The sequence below is a fragment of the Zalophus californianus genome, chromosome 13, assembly GCF_009762305.2.
Source record: "Zalophus californianus isolate mZalCal1 chromosome 13, mZalCal1.pri.v2, whole genome shotgun sequence".
Classification (NCBI taxonomy): Eukaryota; Metazoa; Chordata; class Mammalia; order Carnivora; family Otariidae; genus Zalophus; species Zalophus californianus.
Genome location: NC_045607.1, coordinates 21,799,552 through 21,819,786, shown reverse-complemented (window position 1 = coordinate 21,819,786; position 20,235 = coordinate 21,799,552). Strand labels below are relative to the sequence as shown.

The 20,235-nt window shown below is 38.7% G+C and overlaps 1 protein-coding gene across 1 annotated transcript in view; it reads left to right on the top strand.

Moving 5' to 3' along the window:
- The first annotated feature begins 17,691 nt into the window (after positions 1-17,691).
- Positions 17,692-20,235, top strand: part of UGCG (UDP-glucose ceramide glucosyltransferase) — a 38,611-nt gene continuing 36,067 nt past the window's right edge. Inside the window, exon 1 of the mRNA XM_027615165.2 lies at positions 17,692-17,903. Within this exon, the coding sequence (XP_027470966.1) occupies positions 17,806-17,903 (98 nt within the window). The 5' untranslated portion in view covers positions 17,692-17,805. The remainder of the gene's footprint in view (positions 17,904-20,235) is intronic.

Sequence of the window (20,235 nt, the reverse complement as noted above, 5' to 3'; positions counted from 1 at the left end):
CTTTTGGACATAAATAAATTACGTATGTTTTGTGGACACAAAATAGTTGGGCCCAATCCTCCCTCTTTCTTTTACTAGTTGTGAGGAATTGGAAGGGGAAAGGCTGGCTATACATTTTACCAGGAGTGGGTGGGAGAGAGTCGCCATATATAGGACCCAGAAAATTATTAGGCTGCTGACCAACTTACAGTGCTGCTCAGATGCAATAGGGAGTAGGAAGTGTCCTCTTTTTTTAAAGCTGTGACTAGTTGGCATCACTAGTTGTTCAAGCCAGAAACCTGGACATCATTACTGACTCTTTCCACAATTTCACTTCTACATATAATCAGTTAGTCTTTTTGTTTGAGCCTTCTAAATATTTCTAGAATTTGTCAGCTTATCTTCATCTCTATTGTCACATCTCCAAATTCATGGCATTATCATGTGTCTGTGTAATTCAGTGTCTGCATATATGGTGTCCCTGCCTCCAATCAAGCCTCGGGTCTACTCTCTACACTGTAGCCTGAGGATTTAATAACCATAGCTGATCACATTACCCCTTCTTAAAATCCTTTAATGATTTCACTTTATCCTCAGAATAATGTCCAGACTCTTAACCTGACTTACAAAGTCTTTAAATCCCAAAGCAGGGTGAAAGGTTGGGTTCCCACAGGAAGCTAACTGAGAGGTAAGCATGCAGGAGGTTTATTAGGAAGTCCTCTTGGGTGCTGTGCTGCATCTATGAAGGAGAAGGGGAGAAATAAGATTGCACAGAGTAGGAAGTTAAACTGTGATGTGGTCACATTGGAGGCCTCAGCTACCAAGATGTCTCTCTGAAGCTGGGATGACCCATCAGAATTGTCCCAAGTTGGAGTGAGAGGGCTGGGTCTTTATATCCCCATAGTGATCATCCATTGGCTATGGGAAAAGGACATGACCTTGGATGAGGCCATCCACACATTCTACAGCCTCTTATGCTACGTGGACTCAAACTCAGCACTTCCATGTGCCACACCCTTATGTATTCAGGACCTCTCACCTAATTTTCTCAGCTTACTAATTAATCATGTTCTTCCCTTTCATCTCTATCTTTATTTGGCTTCTATGACACTGAAGTCTTCTAATTTTCCTCCCATTTCACGGGTTATTCTGTCTCAATGTTCTGTGTTGGATTAATTCAGTTTGCTAACTTCTAAACATCTGAGTCTGAGTGTCTTAGAGTTCAGTTCTTAGGCCTCTTCTTTATCAGTACTGATGACTTTATCAATCTGTTTTATCAATGCTGATGGCTTTTTAGTCTTTGGATATGTGGATAGAATGATATTTCAGTATAATTGACTTCCTTTGTAATACTATATATTTAATATTTTACATCTAAAAAAATGTTTTTTGAGGAGGGATCCATAAAAATCTCTAGATTACCAAAGGGGTCTGTGTCATACAAAAGGCTAAGAACACCTACATATAATAATTTCATTTATGCTCTTAAAGTTTATTTACATGTAGATGACCCTTGGATTTATATTTTCTTTTCTTTTTTTTTTAAGATTTTATTTATTTATTTGACAGAGAGAGAGAGACAGCGAGAGCAGGAACACAAGCAGGGGGAGTGGGAGAGGGAGAATCCGGCTTCCCGCGGAGCAGAGAGCCCGATGCGGGGCTGGATCCCAGGACTTTGGGATCATGACCTGAGCCGAAGGCAGGCGCCCAACGACTGAGCCACCCAGGTGCCCCGGATTTATATTTTTAATACTTGGATTTTCTCCCAGTTATTTACTGCTGTGTAACAAGTTGCCAAAAATTGTAGTGGCATAAAACAACAACTGTTCTATTTCACCATTTTGTAGGTGAAGAATTTGGCATTGACAGAGATCACTCATTAGCATTCATTTGGCAGATGGCCAGGCCTGGAGAATCTATGACAGCTTCACTTTGGTAGTGACATCCAGAAAGCTAAACCTATCTGGGATCATTGACTGAAATACCTACTGTGGCCTCTCCAGCGTGGTGGTCTGAGAAGGTAAGATTTTTTACATGGAGGATCAGGGCACCCTAGAGTATGTTCCAACAGGCCTCGGTAGAAATTGCAAGGCTTCTCATGGCCTAACCTAGGGTGTTCCAAAATATCACTTTTACCACTGTTTGTAGGTCAGGCAAGTCTCAATTGCAGCCCAGATTTGAGAAGAGAGGAATTAGACTCTGTCTCTCAAAGGGAAGGGAAGCAGAGAATCCATAGCCATCTTTAATCTATCGCAGATGCCTAATAGGTATCTGACTTGTAACACATCCAAACAAGACTCTTAATTTTCTCTCCAGACCTGTTTCCTGTGGTGATCACCATCGCAGTAAGTTGGACCACTGTTCACTCAGTTACTCAGGCTCTGTATGTTAGAACATTCCTGACTGTCCTCTTTCTCTCATACTCTCTATCCTGTTTATTAGCAAATCCTGTTGGCACATGTTCAAAATACATCTTAAGTCTAATTGCTTACTTCACCTCCACTGTTCCTGTTCTCATGGAATCTATATTTTAATAGAGAAGGCATGCAATAAAAAAAAATATATGTACCCTAATACAATCCACATCATCCTTTTCCTGGACTGTTTTAATAGTCTCCCAACTGGATTATTAGCTTCAATTCTTATTCTCATGGACTCTTCACTATACAACAGTCAGAGAGATCCTATTGAAGTCACATCAAAATCATGTCATCCATGCGTTCATAATGTTCCAGTGGCTTCAGATCTCAAAGTAAAATCCAAAATCCTTACTATGACTGCCAGAGCTTTATATTGTCTAGGCCCTGGCCCTTACTCTGACCCAATTTCCTACCTTTCTTCCCTTCACTCACTATACTCCACTCCCACTGGCTTATGTGCTCTTCCTCCAAGAAGCCAAATGTACTCTTCTGCAGGGCCTTTGCATTTGGACTTTGCACTAAATGAAACTCTCCCTCTTTACATATTTACATGGCTTACTCCCTCTTTTTGTTCAGGTCTCTACTTAAATGTCATCTCTTCAGAGAAGTCCTGTTTACTACTGCAGAGATATTTACTCTTTACCCCTTCTACCACACTATACTATGTATATATTTTTATTGCCTGCATTCTCTATTAGAATACAGGCTCCATAAGAACAGGAACTTAGTTTTGCTCACTGCTATTTCCCCATCACTCCAAACAGTATCTATTACATAATAGGTACTCAACAAATATTTGTTAAATGAGTGAATAGATAAATGTGCTTCGTCTGCCTGTTGGGTGATCCAACACTTGGAGCCAGAGAGGATGTTCAATAAAATCTTGGGAGTAATTTGGCTCAATGTGGAGGAGCACCTTCCCTAATATTAATAATGAGTAGATTACATTGCAAATCAAAGAAAGGTATAAAATTTGTGAATCTGCCTCTCATTCATTCTCTTCTAGGAATCTAACAATAGTTCGTCTTGGAAGAATTATGAATTACCAAAATTAACACAACTACTTTCATTTCTTCTTTAGAATATTAGATTAATTCCTATCTCTTTCCAGCATATACGTTTTATAGTCCTCTGACAGGATTCCAGTTCTACTGATAAGGGTATGTATCCTAGCCAAGGTTAGTTGGTAATATAAACCATGGAATAAATCATCAGGGCCCATGTACAAGATGAGCTGGTCAAGGTGATAGGAGGACATAGACATAAGAAGAGATTGGAAAAGTTACTGTAACATAGGAGGTTGTAAATGCTAGTAAAAATTTCCCTTTCGTAAGCAGTCATAAGTTAAGACATAACCTAACTCCCATTTTACTATGTATGCTAAGCAGTTAAATATCACAACATAAGAATATTAAATTCTATCTTTTTGAAACACTAAAAGCAATATGAACACTAGCAGAAACTGTCAAAATTAATTTTTTCAGAACTGTGTAAATTAACCAAAAACCTACAATCATCTGAGGAGACCTCATTTAAGAAAAATGTCTGAATCTGGGTAAGAACAGTTGGTTTTGTGACATTTTCATTTGTCCTATTTGCATACTTTGAGGTGAATGGAAACAAAACTACAATATCCCAAAACTTATGGGGTACAACTAAGGCACTACAGAGAGAAATTTATACATGTAAACATCTATATTAAAAAAGATCTCAAATCAAGAATCTAAACTTCCACCCTAAGAAACTAGAAAAAAAGAAAGAGTAAGCTAAACTCAATGTAAGCAGAAGTAGGAAACTAATAAAAATGAATGTGGAAATAAATGAAATAGAGAATAAAAAAGACAATAGAGAAAACCTGTGAAATGAGAAGTTGGTACTTGGTAAAGATCAACAGAACTGACAACATTTAGCTAGACTGACCAAGAGAAAACGAGAGGACTCAATTTCTAAAGTCAGCTGTGAAAGAGGGGACTTTACTACTGAGCTTACAGAAATAAACAAGGATTACAAGTAATATGAACAACTCTTTGTCAACAAAGCAGATAACCTAGATAAAATAGAAAAATTCCTAGAAAGACACAAACTACTGAAACTGATTCAAGAAGAAATAGAATATCTGAATAGACCTATAACAAGTAAAGACATCAAAATGATAATTAAAAAAAAAAAAAAAACCCAAAGAAAAACCCAAGCCCAGATGGCTTCGCTAGTGAATTCTACCAAACATTTGAGGAAGAACTACCACAAATCCTTCAAAAACTTTCCAAAAATTAGATAGAGGAGGGAATGCTAGCCAGCTGTTCTATGAGGCCAATACCAAAACGAAAGACATTGTAAGAACATAAAACTACCATTATGAATATAGGCATAAAAATCTTCAACAAAATACTAGCAAACTGAATCCAGCAATATCAAAAGAGGTTTATACACCATGACCAAGTGGGATTTATTCCAGGAACACAAGGTTGGTTTAACATCTGAAAATCAATCAATGTAATACACCGTACTGACAGAATAAAGGACAGAAACTATATGATCCTTTTAGTAGATGCAGAAAATGTATGTGACAAAATTCAGCACCCTTTTATGATAAAAACATTCAACAATCTGGGAATATAAAGGAACTTCCTCACCCTGATAAAACTCACAGCTAAGATTATAATTAGTGGTGAAGGACTGAAAGGTCCCCCACCCCATCATCACGAACAAGACAAGGATTTCTGATTTTGCCATTTCTATTCATATTATACTAGAGGTTCTAGCTGGGGCACTTAGGCAAGGAAAGGAAATAAAAGGCACTCAGATTGAAAAGAATGAAGTAAAACTATTTCTTTTTTTTTTTTTGAAGTAAAACTATTTCTATTGGAAGATCATGATCTTCTATACAGAAAATCTTAATGAACCCACAAAGAAGCCATTAGAACTAATAAACAAGTTCAGTAAGGCTTCAGGATACAAGATCAATATGTAAAAATCTGTTGTATTTCTATACATTAGCAATAAACAGTCCACAAATGAAAACAATTCCATTTACAATAGCATCAAAGAGAATAAAATACTTTGGAAATAAATTTCCCAAGAAATAAAATACTTGGGAATAAATTTAAGAAAGGAAAGGTTAGACCTGTGCACTAAAAAGTAGAAAACACTGTTGAATGAGATTAAAGAAGACCTAACTAAATGGAAAGCCATCCCATATTCATGTATCAGAAGACTTAAGATGGCAATACTACCCAAATTGATCTATAGATCCAATGCAACCCCTATCAATATCTCAGCTGTTTTTTTTGTAGAAATTGACAGGTTGATCCTAAAATTCATATTGAAACTCAAAAGCCAAAGCAATCTTGAAAAAGAACAAATTTGGAGAACTCACACATCCCAATTTCAAACCTACTGCCAATCTACAGTGATGACCATATGGTACTAGCAATAGAATTGAGAGTCTAAAAATAAATCCATGCATTGATGGCCAACTGATTTTCAATAAACATGCCAAGACCATTCAAGGGGGAAAAATCATCTTTTAAATAAATGGTGCCAAGAACAACTGGATGCCATGTACAAAAGAATGAGGTTGGACCCCTATGTCACATCACATAAAAAATTAATTAAAAAAAATTAAATCAGGGGTGCCTGGGTGGCTTAGATGGTTAAGCCTCTGCCTTTGGCTCAGGTCATGATCCCAGGGTCCTGGGATCAAGCCCCGCATTGGGCTCCCTGCTTGGCAGGGAGCCTGCTTCTCCCTCTCCCTCTACTGTTCCCCCTGCTTGTGCTCTCTTGCTCTCTCTGTCAAATAAATAAATAAAATCTTAAAAAAAATTAAATCAAATTGGATCAAAGACCTAAATACAAGAGCTAAAACTATAAAAGAAGAAAACAGGGAAGTGAATCTTGTGACCTTGAATTAGGAAATGGTGTCAAGTGACAAAAGAAAAATAGATGAATTGGACCATTAAAATGAAAAACTTTGTGTTTCAAAGGGCACCATCAAGAAAGGAAAAAAGACAATCCACAAAATGGCGTAAATGTTTACAAATCATATATCTGCTAAGGGACTTGTATCTAGAATATGTAAAGAACTCGTACAACCAAATAATAAAAAGATAAAGAACCAATCAAGAATCAACAAGGGATTTTAATAGACATTTCTTCAAAGAATATATATAAATAGCCAATAAACACAGGAAAATATGTTCACCATCTGTCTTAGTCCATTCAGGCTGCTAAAACAAAATACACAGACTGGGGGACTTATAAACAATAGGAACTTATTTCTCATAGTTCTGGAGGCTGGGAAGTCCAAGATCAAGATGCCAAGATGGTTGTGTCCTGTTGGGAACCCTCTTCATGGTTCATAGTCGGCATCATTTGACTGTGCCCTCACACAGTGGAAGAGGCTGGGGACCATTGTAGGATCTCTTTTAAAAGAGCAGTAATCCTCCTATTCATGAGGGCTTCATTTTCATGCCCTACTCCCCTCCCAAAGCCTCCACTTCTTAATAATGTCATCTTTGGAGGTTAGGATTTCAACAAATGCATTTTAGGGGGGTCACAAACTTTCAAGTTGAAAGATTTTTGTGTAGACATATATTTTTATTTCTCTTGGATACAAACATAGGAGTGCTGAGTTTTGTGGTAACTTGAACTTTTTGAGGATCTGTCAGACTTTTTCCTAATGTGGCTCTACCATTTTACAATCTCACCAGCAATGTATGTGAGTATCCATTTTCCCACATCCTCACCAAAACTTGTTATAGCTATATTAGTAAGTGTGAAATGGTATTTCATTATAGTTCTGATTTGCATTTCCTTAATGGCTAATGTTGTTTCTATGGTCTAAATGTGATTTCAATTCAATGATTTTTAGTATATTCACAGAGTTGTGCAACCATTACTACCTAAGTTCAGGACATTTTCATCACTGCAAAAAGAAACCGCAGACCCATTAGAAGCCATTTCCCATTTCCCTCTCCCTCCAGCCCATGGTAACCACTAATTTAATTTCTGTCTCTATAGACTTTCCTATTCTGGCTATTTCATTAAAATAAAATTATGCAGTTTGTGACTGCCTTCTTTCATAGCATAATGTTTTCAAGGTTTATCCACACGGTAGTGTTTTTCAGTACTTTGTTCCTTTTTATAGCTACGTAATATTCCATTGTATGGATATACTACATGTTATTTATCCTTTTATCAGTTGAGTTGGATTTAGGTTGTTTTCGGGGTTTTTTGGCTATTATGAATAATGCTGTAATCTTTGACAGAGTGAATTTTATGATATGCGACTATATCTCAATAAAAGTGTAATAAAAAATAATAAAAGCTGAAAGAAGTTAAATGGGATCTTTCATATTTAAGACTTTCTAGAAATTTTCCATTGAGAAAAACTCTGTAGTGGATATTGTGGTTATCTCTCCAGTTCTATTTCCCCCCATTCATTACATAGCTGTTATGCAGTTTGGGTGTGATTATCCCTACTACCAGCTTCAATGGGTCCTGATTTGACCATTCTAGTCTTCTTGCCATAGCTTAAGCCAGTTAACGAGTGGCATCAAGGGGTTTTGTTAGGTGGGTTTGAATAACTAACACATTTTCTTTCTTCTTGCATGTGAAGGGAAAACTATGAGGGACAGGTAACTGTTAGCTGCCATCTTAACAACCATGAGAGAAGTCAGCTGGAAGAGAGAACTGACATGTTGAGAAGGAGAAAGCCAAGACTATCACAGAAAAATGGAGGAAGAGCTCTAATGGAGCCTTGGCTGACTCCTGTGTCTTTTAAATTGTATGTGGCCACATGACTAATTTGCCAAAGACAGTCTCAGTTTATAGCAGTTCTCCTAGCCTGATTGGTAATAGTGCCCCCTTGCTTTCTCAAAAGGGTCCTGATTTAGACAGACAAACATTTATACGGTCACATTCTCTGTAACTGGATTTTCAATTACATATCAATTAAATTCTTAGTTAACCAAGGCCAACTGTTTCTCAGATTGTATCCATTCAAACTGTTTTCTGGCTGACTCCCAGCATGCTCCCTCAGATTATTCAGTTGTTTAAAATACTTGGAGTCACAAAGGAACCACACAAAACATCTTGCTTTCCTCTCACTTTACCTGGTAATCTCTTACTCTTTCTTTAGGACCCAGGACCCAGGACCCAGGACTTCTCCATGAAGTCTTTCGAGACTTTACTAAATTAAAATAATCATTCCCAATCCCAAACAATTTTCCTCACACCTCTTTATCAACACTTATAACATTGCATACAATGATCTGTTTTCATGTTTATCTTCCATAGTCAACTGCAAACTTCTGGGGGAAAAAAATGATTACATCAATTTTAACTTTGTATCCAAAGCATGAGAACAATCTTCTCCTGGAACATAGTTTCTTTTGAAATTTGTTGAAGAATAAAGGAAAAGAAATATCTGATTAGGAAAGCCATTTGTTTACCTTGTTATCTGAACAGTCTTGTTCATACAATTTTGCTCAATATTTTCCATTGTACAGTGACTGGCCCTTAATGATGTCTCCCAAACCCAAATGATTACAAAATAATTACAATGGGCTATTGAATTTAGGGATGAGCTTAGTATGGAAAAGGCCCCAGTAGTTGTTTCTATTTCCTGGAATTGCACAATGGGCTGTTTCATCCTTCTTCACACTTGAGATAACACTTCAAATTTATGCCCACAATAAAGTAAAGGTTTAAAAATAATCTGATAGGATTTTTGAACCATAAAGTTGCTAGGCTAGATGGAGGGCTCATCTTCACAAATTCATTCTTAGTTTGGAGCTATGCAAATGTTATAATCTTTTTTTTTTTTAAGATCTATTTATTTATTTATTTGATACGGAGAGAGAGAGAGAAGTGCACAAGGAGGGGGAGAAGCAGAGAGAGAGGGAGAAGCAGGCTCCCCGCTGAGCAGGGAGGCCCATGTGGGGCTCCATCCCAGGACCCTGTGATCACGACCTGAGCCAAAGGGAGATGCTTAACTGACTGAGGCATCCAGGTGCCCCATTGTAATCTTTTTTTTTTAAACCAAGTTTGAGCTAAAAAAATGAAATAAAACAAACCAAAAAACCACAAAAAAATGTATATATATTGTCATGTAAACTAGACTCTAGAAGCTTTGCCTCTGTCAATCCTGATAGCCTGATGCATTTTATTCTGAGTATTTTTAAGTTATTTATTACACCAAATAATATGAACATTTATTCAGTATCACTGTTTCTTACATGTCAGAAGGCCCCCGGTATATCTAAATACCTTTTTAATCTTACTCTCTGCTTGGTATATTATATGTCAAGGCCTGAAATAAAAGGAATTTATTCGTGGAATAAAAGTATCTTTGTGGGCACCTGGGTGGCTCAGTCGGTTAAGCAGCTGCCTTCGGCTCAGGTCATGATCCAGGGGTCCAGGGATAGAGTCCCACATCAGGCTCCCTGTTCGGCAGGGAGCCTACTTCTCCCTCTGCCTCTGCCTCTCTCTCTCTTTGTCTCTCATGAATAAATAAATAAAATCTTAAAAAAAAAAAGCATCTTTGTTTGCTCTTTACTATTTAATTATATTTTTCCTATTCCATACAATTGTCATCTAATTGCACTTGTTTCTGGTTGACTAAACCAGTTATGTTGGCAAGAAAATGAGTTCTATAGGATATTCTTATTTGTGTAAACTGCAAGACTTGTAGAATGTTATATGCTTCTATTACGGATAGACTGATTTGCTAAAAAAAAATCCTATAAAGTATAATTTTATTTTTTTATAGGTAAAAACAGTAGAGGGAGAAGTGGAGAAAACAAGTGATCTAGATGAAATTAGAATGAATGAACTCTATTAAGGAATGGTAATAAAACTTTCATAGAATTTACATGTGCTTGAAACTGTTCTGAATATTAAAATATGTACTTTAATCCCCACAACATATAGCTAGTAAATGGTAGAACTGGGATTCAAACTCAGACACAGTGGATGTGCTTAACTGAATCCTAAAACAAAGCATTCTTAAGATAAAAGGTATTTTCTAGAGATCCTAAGCTCAGGTGATACAGGTTATCTCAACAGCCTTTGCTACTTAGTAAAAGTTAAATTCACACTTGAATTATATTGTTAATACTATGAAATAAGTACCAGAAGAAGCAGATTTGATTGGCATTTCCCTGAATTATTTTATGGGAAGAAAGCACTTATGAAAAAAAGTTCTTTTTAATTCTTCTACTTGTTGTTTACTCTCTTAGATGAATTGTTCTAAAATGACAGCATATTTTATGAAATTCCTCTTAACTGAAGCAAAAAATGTGGTAAAAGAGCAAGATGTTTATTTTTTTTTTAAAGATTTTATTTATTTATTTCAGAGAGAGAGAGAATGAGAGATAGAAAGCACGAGAGGGAAGAGGGTCAGAGGGAGAAGCAGACTCCCTGCTGAGCAGGGAGCCCGATGTGGGACTCGATCCCGGGACTCCAGGATCATGACCTGAGCCGAAGGCAGTCGCTTAACCAACTGAGCCACCCAGGCGCCCAAGAGCAAGATGTTTAAATTGCCAGTGTATCAGCATAAAATAATATGATCTATTCTTAATATATTTTCCTACATCTCCGATGGTGAAACTGACCTATACAGAACATTGGTTTCCAAACTAAATAACGCTAAACAAAAATCTACTTTGCAGTCTGAACTGTGAGGATTGATCATCCACTATATATTGTTTAAAATAACTTAATATTTTACTTGCTTATACAAAGAGTATTGGCTTTGAAGATCCAAACTCCAGCTCCCTCACTTACCAGATGTGTCACCTGGGTAGCTAACTTAATCTTTTGGCTTCTAATTATATATTTCATGACTTTTGTGAAAATCAAGTTAATATTTCAAAAACTCATTGGTATATAACTTATGTTCTTGTGTTCAATGAATATTAGAGTATCATCCTCAGTTCAGTAAAAGTGTCTATTTCAATAAAATACCACGTTTTTACACACACACACACACACACACACACAGCTTAGGTGAAGTTTTTAACATTATAAACTTTAATAAATAAATTGAATTGAGTCTATCTAAAAAGAAAACGATTTTAGGGGCACCTGGCTGGCTCAGCTAGTGGAGCATGCAATTCTTGATCTCAGTGTCATGAGTTCAAGCCCCACACTGGGGGTAGAGATTACTTTAAAAACAAACAAACAAAAAATCTTGGGGCACCTGGGTGGCTCAGTCGGTTAAGCGTCTGCCTTCGGCTCAGGTCATGATCCCAGGGTCCTGGGATCTCAGTCTCCCTGCTCAGTGGGGAGCCTGCTTCTCCCTCTCTCTCTGCCTGCCGCTCTGCCTACTTGTGTTCTCTCTCTCTGTCAAATAAATAAATAAAATCTTTTTTAAAAAATCTAAAGAAAATCAATAAATTTTTTAAAAAATTAAAAAAAATTAAAAGCAATTTAAAAAACATTTTGAAAAAGAAAATAGTTGACATATATATGAGACATATTTCAAATATTTTAAATTTAGCTTCCTTTTTTTTTTTAAGATTTTATTTTTCAACAGAGAGAGAGATAGTGAGAGAGAGAACACAAGCAGGGGGAGTGGGAGAGGGAGAAGCAGGCTTCCTGCTGAGCAGGGAGCCAGATGCGGGGATTGAGCCCAGGACCCTGGGATCATGACCTGAGCTGAAGGCAGACACTTAATGACTGAGCCACCCAGGCACCCCTTAAATTTAGCTTCCTTTAAGAATAAACATTAGTGCTTCAACCTAGCACACTAGCACACTATGGATTAAAATAAAATTAAATATGAAATTTGAAAAGAAAAATGAATATGAGGTAAATCTTTTTAATTAGTCATTTGGGTATGAGTTAGCAAAACACCTGTGAATGAAATGAACTCTAGTGAACTCCAGGCACTCCCCTGGACCACACCCATACATACAAACACAGTCTACCTGTGGATTGTCAGGATCAGGCCCTGAACTGAGAGTTTGCCTAGAACCTTTGTGCATTTGAAGGCTATTCACAGTAATATTACATAGTATCTATTCACAGTAATATTACATAGTAAGCACCTGAGCTAAGAAGTAGATAAGGCATTTTTCTAACTAATTGCAAACATGCTTACAGAAAAAAGAACAAGAATTAAATTGTTTCTTTTGGCATTAGCACCACAAATTTCAAATCAATTGATTCTAACTTTGTTTTTGAAACTTCAGATTTACTCAGTTTCTGGAGGATCCATCACCTTGTTTTGTTTAATCTTATTTTTAAAAAGTTTTTTTATAGGGCTGAAAATTTACAGTATACCTGTCTCTTAAAAATAACACATTAACCATAGGGAACTTAATTGTGATTTTAAAAATGTTTATATGAAAGTTTCTTTATAATAATGACAAAGATGGAAAATATGTCCAATGCTGACATAAAAATCATGCTGTTGACTGTCAAGTAGAGCATGGACGTTGGAGCAGGTCTTCAGGTTGTGATTAGGCAAACTAATGTGTATTTACTCTCACTCTGTGATCTAATTGTATAATAGGAAGGAAGGGTTATGGTAGTTAATGTGTACATGTGTATTTTTTTCCACAAAGAAAAAATATTTTTAAAGTATTTGCAAACAAAGGAGAAAGATGAGCAGTTTTTCCAGTGACTTCTCTCAATGTAGATTATTTATTCATTCATTCAACAAATATTTGAGTGCCTAGAAGGTGCAAAGCCCTAGTATCTGATGACAAACTAGTTTATCTCACTTATCCAGACATTTTCAATATATATATTTTTGAGTGGAGTACTTATTTTTAAAAGATAGACTTTATTTTCTGGAGTTTTAGGCTTACAACAAAATTGAGCAGAAATTACAGACAGTTCTCCATAATTTCTGCCCCAACACATGCACAGTCTCCCCCACTATCAACATCTCCACCAGAATGGTGCATTTGTTAGAGCTGATGAACCTCTACTGACACATCGTTATCACCCAAAGTCCACAGTTTATGTTAGAATTCACTCTTGGTGTTGTAAATTCTATGGGTTTTGCCAAATGTATAATATGTGTATCCACCATTATAGTATTATATAAAATAGTTTCACTGCTCTAAAAATCCTCTGTGATCTGCCTATTCATCCCTATTCGCCTCCTCCCTGGACAACCACTGATCTTTTTTACTGTCTCCATAGTTTTGCCTTTCCCAGAATGTCGTATAGTGGGAAAGAGTCTTTCACTTAGTCATACACATTCAAGCTTCCTCCAAGTTTTTAATGGCTTGATAGCTCATTTCTTCTTGGTGCTGAATAATATTCCATTGTTTGGGCATACCACAGTTTATTTATCCATTCATCTACTGAAGGACATGGTTGCTTCCACGTTTTGTCAATTATGATTTAAGCTCTTATAAACATCTGTATGCAGGTTTTTGTGTGGACATGTTTTCAACTCATTTGGGTAAATACCAAGGATGTGATTGCTGGATCGTATGGTAAGAGTATGTTTAGTTTTGTAAGTAACTGCCAAACTATCTTCCAAAGTGACTGTACCACTCATAATTTGAAAAAAAATTATGAAAAATTTCTACTTGGTTTTTATCAACTCCTTTGTAAAATAGGAAAATAACCATTTTTCACCATAAAAACAATAATGCTCATTATAGGAAATCAACAACATAAAAAGGCAGGTAAAAAATATTAACACATTTCATTCTTCAAAGACAAATATTTATAATCATCCGGTGTAATTTGTCTTTTTTTCTGTGCATAGCCTTTCAGTGCCACATTTTAAACTTATCTAGAATCTCACCAAAGATGATGTTTTTCTTAGACACAACCCAAATCAGGAATCCTGATTGTTGAAAATGTAACTTTAAAAAATGTTACACCAACTTTTAAATACAGGGAGTTGGGGCATAATGTAACTAAGAGTATCAACTTGCCAAAGATAAATTGTTTTGTTTCTCTGGAGTAACTTAGGTACCTGTGTTCTCCCAGCCTTCTGCCCTATTTTTTCTGGGATATTGCGATAGAACCAATACAATTTCATTTCAGTTTCAGTTTCGAGTCAGCTAAATATTTTGGTTTGGGTTTGGTTCAAGCCAAAAATGTGTTCCAACTACTTGGTTTGAGCCAGATATTTTGAATTCTTTTCTTGTTAAGGTTTTATAAACTAAAATATCTAGGGCCATTAAATGACAGTCAAATTTGGATTTTGTTCGTCTCTGAAAATATTGCTCCTCAAAGTGTATGAATTCTAATATACACTAATGCTACTGGATTGTTCCTGGAAAGAATCAGAAGCCCTGACCTTGGTGAAACTGGTTTTCTGAAAGAGAAGAGGGCCCTTTAGACAACCAAAAAAAAAAGTTAACTGCCAAAAAGTAAGATCAGTGGACAGGGTCTTTGCTAGATTCCTATGTTCCTGTGCTACGTGGAAGAAATATACACTTTTACAGTATCTATAGAACGTTAGGATTATATATTCTAATGTTAGGATTACATATTCATGCATATTCATTTTAGAATATGTAATCCTAATATTCTATAGATACTATAGAATGGTTTGGACAAGACCAAGTTTAACTAGGCCTATGTACAACATAGCTGATCTTTAATCTACTGATTATACTCAATTATACCAATTCTGTTCTTAAGAATATGTGCTTCTTTCACCTTTCTTGGCCTCATTTTCCATGTTATTGTTAATATTATATAAAATCTTTTGTTGTAAGGTTCCAAAAAAAGATTTTGGAGAAAAGCAGAATATAACAAAATGCTTTAATTGACCAACTGATATAGTTCACTGAATGTAAGAGGGCATTCATTGTAAGATGCACTGTTACTTACATATGACCAAGAAAAAATCATCTACCAGTTAGTGTTAAGATGTTACTGTGAGATACATGTACATTTCAGAAATGTTAAAATGTGTTAAAGTGTTGTTTTTTTAAAGAGGGGGGAGAGGCAGAGGGAGAGAGAGAATCTTAAGGAGGCGGGGCTCAATCTCACAACCTGAGATCATGATCTGAGCTGAAACCCCGAAGTGGGATTTAACCAACTGAGCCCCTCAGGTGCCCCATGTTAAAGTGTTTTTTAAAGTGAGTCCTGGGGGGTGCCTGGGTGGCTCAGTGGGTTAAGCATTAGATTCCTGGTTTTGGCTCAGGTCATGATTTTAGGGTTGTGAGATCAAGGCCCCAGGTAGGGGGTAGGACTCTGCACTTATCACAGAGTCTGCTTGAGATTCTCTCTCTTCCCCTCTGTCCCTACCGCCACTCTCTCTCACTCTCTCTTTCTCAAATAATTAATAAAAAAAAATCTTTTTCTTTTTAAAATGAATCCTAGAATTAATGAACTACAATGGTGATGTTTTTAAAATTTCCATTTATAGTTATTTTGCTGGTAGTATTCTATCCCGCTATAACTTTAATTCATTAACCAGTAACTGAACAATGGAAGTTTCATTTGTAAACATTGTTCTTTCTTACTGATTTTACCCCAGTAAAACACAGAGTATAGTGAATGCAGAATTGGTTCTCAGTACAGACATTAAACTCTTCTCTGATTATAGTTTACCATTTAACTGTAGATTAAGGTAGTTCATTTAATCAATATCAAACATAATAAATAGCAACGATAAAGTAACCAACTTCTTTTGAAAATTGAATTCAATTCTGAAATCTCTCAAGGGAGGTCATGGATTATTTAAAAGGAAATCACTTGAAATAAACACTGTCTAAACATAAAACAATCAAGAAACAATATAAACTCATCTAGGCTAAAGAAACAAACAAACATTTAGTATTAGATTAAAACATCTCTCTGAACTGATTTAAAATTAAGATAAAGGCTGGGGCACCGGGGCGGCTCTGTTGTTGAGCGTCTGCCTCCTGCTCAGGTCGTGATCCCAGAGTCCTGGGATCGAGTCTCGCATTGGGCTCCCCGCTCAGCGGGAGGCCTGCTTCTCCCTCTCCCACTCCCCCTGTTTGTGTTCTCTCGCTGTCTCTCTCTCTTTCTGTCAAATAAATAAATAAAATCTTTTAAAAAAAGTAAGATAAAGGCCAAGGTAACCTATAGAGCAGTGCTATCCACATATATAATTTTTCTAGTAGCTAGCCACATTTAAAAAGTAAAACAACAAAAACAGTGAAATTAGTAATTTTTAATTTAACCCAATATATCAAAAATATTGCTTCGACATGTAATCAATATAAAATGTATTGAGGTGGTCTTTGACATCCGGTGTATGGTTTAGACGCACAGGGCGTCTCAATTCCTACCAGCCACATTTTAAGCGCTCGATAGCCCCGTATGGCGACCGTATTGGACAGTAGTCTTAGGGGACTTTGATAGTGATTCCTTACATTCCGAGTTTGAGAATTCCTTTTACATTACACGCTGTCTCTATGGTGCTTACAGATCTGTGAGGAATAAGATTATTTTGCTCTTGGGTCGGCTGTGATCCAAGACAACACAGCATTACAAACAGTGAGGGAGGAAGGCAATGGGACAGCCAAGCGTCCAGGAACGTGGCCTGAAGGAGGGCCTAAACCTCTCTGAGCAGTGCCGGGTGGAGAAGCTGCAGACGCAGCTTTGGAAGCCAGATTTCTAGACAACTCGGGCGGCCGCCTGGAACTCCGTGTGTTTCTCTGGGGCGCCCGGAAACACTGGAGCCCGGCAGAGGGCAAGCCGCCTTCGAGCCGGACACAGGGTCACGTGCCGCCACCGCCGAGGGAGGCCGGCCCAGGGCAGCAGTGCTGGCAGCCCCGGGCGCCGCCGCCCAACGCCGAGGCTTAGGCGCGGCCGGAGACAGGAGCCCGCGGGAAAGGCCGGCTCGCGTCCAGCAGAAGCCTCCCAGGGGCGCGCTCCCGACGGTGACGCAGCGGGCGCGAGGGCGGCAGGGTGGGCGGGGAGCAGCGGCGCGCACCGCCCCTTAGAGGGACGGGCACCGCCGTTTCGGAGGGCGGGGGCGGGGCGGGGCGGGGCGCGCCGGGGAGTCGGAGCGCTGGCCGCCGGTTCCGATTAGTGCGCGGAGCTGCGGCCGCGGAGCTGCGGCGGCGGAGCAGGGTGCGGGGTTGTGCTGTCCGGGGTCGGGCGGCGAGGCGGCGGGGCGTTGGCATCGGGGGCGCAGGCGCGCAGGGTCCGGCCGGCGACCGCGAGGGTGTGGAGAAGCGAGCCTGAGCGCGGGCCACGGCCGCTCTGACCACGGAGCCCGGCCACCGCAGCGCCTGCAGCCGCGAGCGCGCCCAGGACAGGGCGCGAACGAGTGCGCGCGGGCGGGGCGCGCAGGCCCTGCCCGCCCCTTCCGTCACCACCCCCCTCCGCCCCTTCCTCTCCCCTCCTTCCTCTCCCCTACTTCGCCCCCGCGCCGGGCGCCCACCCTGTCCTCCTGCGGGAGCGCGGTCCGCGGCGGCGGCCGGAGCGGGCCGGGCCAGGCCGGGGGATGGCGCTCCTGGACCTGGCCTTGGAGGGAATGGCCGTCTTCGGGTTCGTCCTTTTCTTGGTGCTGTGGCTGATGCATTTCATGGCCATCATCTACACGTGAGTGAGGGGCTGGTTGAGGAGCCGTTGCCGGGGGGGTCAGGGCCTCGGGGTGGATGGGTGGGAGGCATTGCGCTTTGGAGAGGATTGGGCTCGGGTGGGGGTGGAGAAAGCTGATTCTCATACTGTTCCCCGCCCCCCCATTCCCTTTCCCCTTGGACCAGTTGGGGCGGGGGTCCTTGAGGGGGGAAAGTGATGAGTGAGGGGTTTTGCTGGGCTGCGGGCGACTGCACGGCCAGGGGAAAGGAGACTGTGCTCTTTCTACGTGTCGGGCGGAAGGTTGCTTGCTTGGTTTCATTGTGTTGGGAATTCGTTTGATTTTTCATCTGGGCCAAGATGTATAGTATGTTGTTGCTGTTGTTTTCTAGATCTGGACGACATTTCTAGTATGATGATGATCGTTCCCACTCTTCTGGGAGCTGCACACAGCTACCCGGGAACCTCCCTGTAGATTTTCTTTTTCCTGAAAGAGCTCTATGCTTTTAGATAGGTGTGGAGCACCTGTCCACCTTGAAAAACGTCCACCAAACCTCCGGACTGACGTTATAGCCTTGAGTCATGTCAGCTTGTATATTTCATTGTGGTTTTCTTTTCTTTTTTCCAATCCCTTATTTATAGTCTTCTTTAGATTTGTCCCTCCCCCCCCACACCCCTTTTTCATTATTCAACAAATACTCCTTGAGGCCTACTAGATGCCATTCACTGGGAACGCAGTGGTGAGGACAGAATTCCTGTCTTCATAGAGCTTACGTTCTAGAAGGGAGAGACAGATAATAAAAATTCGAATAAGGTTATCTCAGGTAGTGATAAAATCTGTGAGTAATGTAAAACAGGGTGGTGGGATGAATAATGACAGAGGGTATGTGGCTAGTTTTGATATTTCAATTTTTTAAATGTCTTTAAAATAAAATCTGTTTTTCCAAAGAAATGAAAGAATTGCATAGAGCACATTTCTGATATGGATTCACTGGCATTTTAGCCTGAAAAAAAAAATGACTATACATAGTAATCTTTATCACCAACTAGAAGAGGGCATGTGTTAATAGAGGAGGTGGGAGGACTTTTAAGAAATTTGTTGCTCTCCCCCCCTTTTACTACAGAAAAAAATGTGCTTTTTCTTTTGGAAATTCTGTATTTTATTAGTATAGGGTGGCATTTCCTGGTACTGGAGAAAGATGCTACATTGTAGAAGACCTAAGATATTTCTTTGGAGATGAAACAAAACAATGCCCCTTGGATATTGCTGATCTTAGTTTTTGTAGTTTGTGAGCTCTCATCACTGAACACTTTCTGGAGTTCATTTTTAATATATGAGTTCTTAAAAATCAATTTTGTTACTTTTTTCCAATCATAAAAAATGTTTACTATGTAAGGAATTTAGACAGTACAGAGTGGAATAAAGAAGAAAGTTAAACACATGAACCAAAACTCCTTAACCTTTTGTGACTATCTTTGTGTGTGTGTGTGGAGAGAGAAAGGAGATAGAAGGGAGGGAGGGAGAGAAGGGGGGGTCAACATTATGATTATTGTTCTATTTAGTAAATGCTTTCCGGGAAGCTCTTTCGTACAAGGCACTATTCTAGGTGCTGGAAATAAGGTTGAAGAACAGGACACCCAGGGTTTGCCCAGCCTGCTCACATGGAATTTACATGTAGTGTCATGACCATTTTTTTTTCCATGTCAGTAAATGTATGATCTCTGTATCATTTTAAATAGATGCATAGCATTTTTGTTTATGAGGTACTAGTTTGTATCTGTTATTAATTGGCATTTAGGTTGTCAATTCATCAAGATAACAAACACTGTGGTGAATTCATATGTGTATATCTTTGAGAGAGGATCCTTAGTTTACTTTCCTGAAAGAGGAATTATTGAGCCAGAAGCCTGCGCATTTTAAACTTTGATACATATTGCCCTATAGAAAGTTGTATCTATTCATAGTCCTGGTAACAATGTGTGATGGTGCCCATTTCCCTTTACTAAGTATCAGGCTCTTCACTGTTTTATTTTCATTCCTTTAATTACTGGTTCCACTGAACATTTTTCATGTATTGATACGCTAGTTACATCTAGTTGTAAATTACATACTCATAATCCTTTGTGTTGCCATCCATTGCTCTGTTAATCTTTATATGAAGATTGTTTTTCTGTGGTAGGTTGAAGTTTTTTTCCCTAGCTTTTTTTTTTTTTTGTCTTTCAACTATGTTCATATATTTAACATAGAGAAAAGTATGTGTGCCTGTGTTTTGGGTTCTCAGGGCTTTTTTTTTTTTAATGTTTCTGACTTGTGTAATTTTATATCTATCCCTCCAATTATTATATAGTTAATATC